The 4,653-nt window shown below is 37.3% G+C and overlaps 1 protein-coding gene across 2 annotated transcripts in view; it reads right to left on the reverse strand.

The window, feature by feature from the left end:
* The window catches only part of SUPT3H (SPT3 homolog, SAGA and STAGA complex component), a 445,191-nt gene that overhangs the window by 118,787 nt on the left and 321,751 nt on the right, over positions 1–4,653 (reverse strand). For both annotated transcript variants that reach the window (XM_015572205.1, XM_006776406.2), the window contains exon 7: positions 2,224–2,299. In XM_015572205.1, the coding sequence (XP_015427691.1) occupies positions 2,224–2,299 (76 nt within the window). The remainder of the gene's footprint in view (positions 1–2,223; positions 2,300–4,653) is intronic.

Raw genomic sequence — 4,653 nt, forward strand, 5'->3', positions numbered from 1 at the left:
AGACAGTTCCATGAAAGAGGGATGCCAAGCCACCATTAAAGCCAGTGCTAAGGATGTCCAACTGATGGCTTAGGCCCACTAAGCCGTCAGTTGGACATCCCCCAGGGCTCCCAGATTGTGAGAGAGCACAGGCCACACTGAGGGACCCCCCCCAAGTGCACGAATTTCGTGCACTGTGCCTCTAGTATAAATATAAAACAAAAGACTAGTGAATTTGACCAGTATCCCAATTCTACAACTTAACCTCAGCCTATAAAGTTCTAGACTTGTAACCTTAAAATGCATCAGTAGCCCTGGCCGGTGTGGCTCAGTTGGCTGCAGCACTGTCCTGTACACCAGAATGTGGCAGGTTTGATTCCCCGTCAGGGCTCATACCCGTGTTGCGGGCAGCAGGCAACAGATTTATGTTTCTCTCTCACATCTCTCTCTCTCTCTCTCTCTCTCTCTCTCTCTCTCTCTCTCTCTCTCCCTCTCTTCCTCTCTGTCTCTCTCCATTTCCCTCCTTGCCCTTCTTTCTCTTCCTCTAACATCAATTACAATTTTTTTTTTTACAGAGAGAGAAAAAAAGATAAAACACACCAGTAGTCCCAATTCATGAATGCTATGATCAACTACTTAAGAGGACATATCTATCACAGTTCCTATATCCCAGTAGTTTATCAGAAGGGGAGGAAGGAAGAGAGCCCAACAGTCTGACCAGTGTGGGTATCAGCTCTGAATTTGCTGGCTCCCTTGGATTCAGCATTCCCAAACATAGCACTTTGGCATATAAAACAGATTCTCCCACTAAGGTTTCATAATGAAGCACCCATGGGTAACATATAAAGAAACAGTTTTAAAGGCCCTAGTCTCTCTTCCTTAAATTAAAAAAAATTAAGCATAATATACTGTTTATACTATAATTATTTTGTAAAGAAAGGAAAATTTTAACTTTTAACCCGATACAGTTTATTATTGAGTTAGAAACAAGAAAATGGAGTTATTAAAATTCTAATTATCAAATAAAAGATGTATTAGAACACTTCAATGACTATATGTTTTAATGTGAAAATAGCACTTCTGTTCCTTTAAGTGAATTAAATTTAAAATATGATTTTAAAAAATAGTTCAATAGCACTAAATGTTACTTTATAAACTGGAAATTTATACTTATAAAAGACTTGAATGCCATTTTTAAACCTAAAAATTACAATACAAAAACCTTTCATTTGCTGAAATTGCCATGATCTGAAGTGTCATTTACTTAATGCTTCACAGATGTATGATGCCAAATTGTTAGTCAGACTGCAAAGTATATTTAGTTAGGAAAAAAATCTTCCAAAACATGTTTTCCTATATTTTACTGACATTTACATGCGGCACTATTTGAAATGTGTCATTTATTTGCACTTTATGATCTATAAATGAAGCTCTCATTTTCTTTTTCCAAATCAAACACGTTGTTATTGTGACCACATAGTAGCTCTTTGTTTAAAGACACCATTGTGTGTATAATCCCTCAAACCAGGGTCATGTGCTACTTTGTCAGATTTTTAACTGGACTTTTCATCACACTTACTCTTTGACCTTTACCCCAAGAGTCTTAGTCATCACTGAACGGTTGCTGGGAGGATGTTTTGCTACACAATTGAGCCTCCTATTTATCACGAGCCTTAATGTGCTTGTAGTAAGCCTGGGTGCATTGTCGGGACAGCACTAATTTACCACCAGGTCAGTATTACAAGAGCACGAATAAAGAATTTGGCTAACAGTTCATTGGTCTGTCCTGTGGCAATATGAGTATGTGTAAATAAATGGAAAATTTGGTATCTATTAATATGTATAAAGGGCTTTTAAAGGTCATGACTGTACCAAGGGAGTCCATTATGGATCAAGTACAATCAGCAATACTAGAGTAAATATGACTAAGAAACTGAAATGAAAATGGTAATATTAAGACAAAGGAATTTTTCTGACTAAAACCTATGTGAATAATTAACATAGCTCTCTGTGTATTACTCAGACCCTTTAAAATCCTCTTACTACTATTAATTGCAAAACAGTAGAGTGGGGTAAAACCTTTTATAGGCTCCCCAACAATGCAGAGGCTGTTTCTGTAGCAGTTATAACTATGCATATATTAAATTCACCAATTTCCAAGGAACAGACTGTGTCATACTTTGCTATATCTGTAACACACACTCTCTTAAACATATAATGAAGTAAAGTTAAAGGCTTACTTACAGAAACTCAATTGTCGACTTTCACAGAATTCTGCATATTGGGCTGAATCCATAATTCGAGTTTGTCTTTCTGCTCTCTAATAGACAAAAATAAAAAAGCACAAAAACACTTTGAAAGCAACTAGACTATTGTATATGTTTTCACAGCTAAAACTTAGAACTGAAGTTCCATGTTCCTTGCCTTACTCTTGGCGAATAGATTAGCACTACCCAAAATACCATGACACATAAAATTAAAAGTAACCGTTTTGAAGCTTGTTTCTTTTGGAAATAAAGTTTAAAATACCATTTTCCACTCCTCTGTTATTGTCATTATAGTGGAAGAAGAAACCAAAGGACCTCACTTCTCAGATTGTGCGCTTCTAACTTTTCTAAACTGTCCCATCCTTTAATTAAAAAAAGAAAACTGTGAGAAGACAATAACCAGTCACACAGGAAAATTGTTATTAATGATTACGGTCCATCTGCCCTAAAGCTGGGATTTTTAAATATTAAATAGGAGTCAACAAATGGGATCCATAGATTTCCCTTCAGTTAGAACATGGAGCCAGAGCTAACAAATCCATATTTTAAATTGCAAAGAAAATAAAGAAAAAGGTAAACACAACACAAATCCTTTCATCTGAGTCCAGGTATGACTCACAGTTTGGTATAGCTTCACTCGTGGGTTTCTGATTCAGTAGAGCAGATGTTTGCTGCTTCATTGTCCCACACGAGGTAGGATAATTATAATTCACCCACAGTTTGGTGGGAAAGAATATGACCGCTTCCGCTTCCTTGGCAAGGGAAGCATTTTGAAATGAGACAGGCTGGTACTTCTTGGAATGAATTTCTGGCCAGTAAAGAAAAAAAATTCCCTGAGATTTTAATTTTTTTTTGCTTTGGAAGGACTTTCAGCAAGTTTTCTTTAATATAGTTGTTGGAGTACATAAGTACCACTTACAATGTCTGTGGATATTTTTATATTTTTTAAACTAAAATTATTCTGTTTTTCATTTCATTTGATTGGGGGGAGTGATCAACTTAACTCCAATGATATATCAGTTGATGGGATGAGCAATGGTACACTAGTTTCAGCTCAATACAGAAAAGACATAGACAGGGTGGTGGGAGGCAAGTTAACATTTACTAACTACTGTGGTTCCTTCTAAGACCACTGAGTACATTTTCCCTTCTTTCTCTTCCTTCCCTCCCTCCGTCTCTTTTTTTCCTTTCTAATCTCCCACACACATACAAACACATATATGCACTGACACAAACCAAGACTTTTGTTTATTTATTCTATAGTTCAAGTATCCTTTCTGAGCACATGCAAGTAAATATTACATGTGTGTGCGTGCGTGTGTGTGCGTGTGTATGTGTGTGTGTATCTTTGTGTGTGGATACGAAACATCATGGTCCTTAAGGGTACAATACTTTGTGAATTTTATGTTCTTAGAAGTATTTTTTGATATGTGAATGCATGACTTAGTTTTGTTCTTTTTAAATGTAACTGAAACAACATTTTTTGCTACGGGGGAACAGGAAGTAAGGATGGGATAATTTTTGTGTTTTGAACATAAATCAATTACTATTGTGCTTATTAAAACTTCTAAGATTGATAATACTCTATCATGTCTGTCTGTCTGTCTGAGTTTCACTATAGCAGGAACTTCTCAGGTTTGAATTTCTAGAAAATATCTGACATGGTAAATAAACAAACATTCACGAATGAACAAGTGCTACCATTTTAGTCTGAATCAGGGAAAATAGCTATCACCATAACGCGGCCAGTCTTTTAAATAGTGATTGTCTAGCATTACTATTTGTCTTCTTGGCTACTTTCCAGCGAGGCAGCCTCATCCACCCAACACATGCTGGACAGAAAGGGCTGAGATAAGCACGAAAAAGACAAAGTTCCGAACGGGATTCTTAAGATGAAATTTTCTTCTACCAAGTTGAATAATCAAGATTTGACTTTTACATCTATGCTTAGGTCACTGATGTCCCAGCAGTAAGCATTTTAGAAATGGGAGTTGGGAGTACTTATCCTAAGAGGTTAAGGCTGCCAGGCTGCCAGCTATAATTGAGGTGTGTAGCTAGCTGGAAGATTCTGAGCCGCGAAGCCTATCATCTGACTATATTTAAGAGACACTAAAAGCCTTTCAACGATTACAGCTAGCTTCATTCCTTCTCAACACTGTCTTCAGTGTCTGCTCTCTTTTCATCAGTCAGCATCTTAGTTTGATTTCGATTCCTCTGTCACCTAAGCAGTAACCTTAGATCTTGGGAGTGCCATGAAGCTGGCCCTCGGGCATGCATGGAACCATTCACTAAATGCCTAGCACACAGCAAACAGTGCAAAGCAGTTGACTCAACAGCAAAGATTTATAGGCATACAAAATGATGGCATGTTAGAGCTAGACGCAGCCGTGGGCAAACTACGGCCCGC

The sequence above is a fragment of the Myotis davidii genome, unplaced genomic scaffold (genome assembly GCF_000327345.1).
Source record: "Myotis davidii unplaced genomic scaffold, ASM32734v1 scaffold167, whole genome shotgun sequence".
Lineage (NCBI taxonomy): Eukaryota > Metazoa > Chordata > Mammalia > Chiroptera > Vespertilionidae > Myotis > Myotis davidii.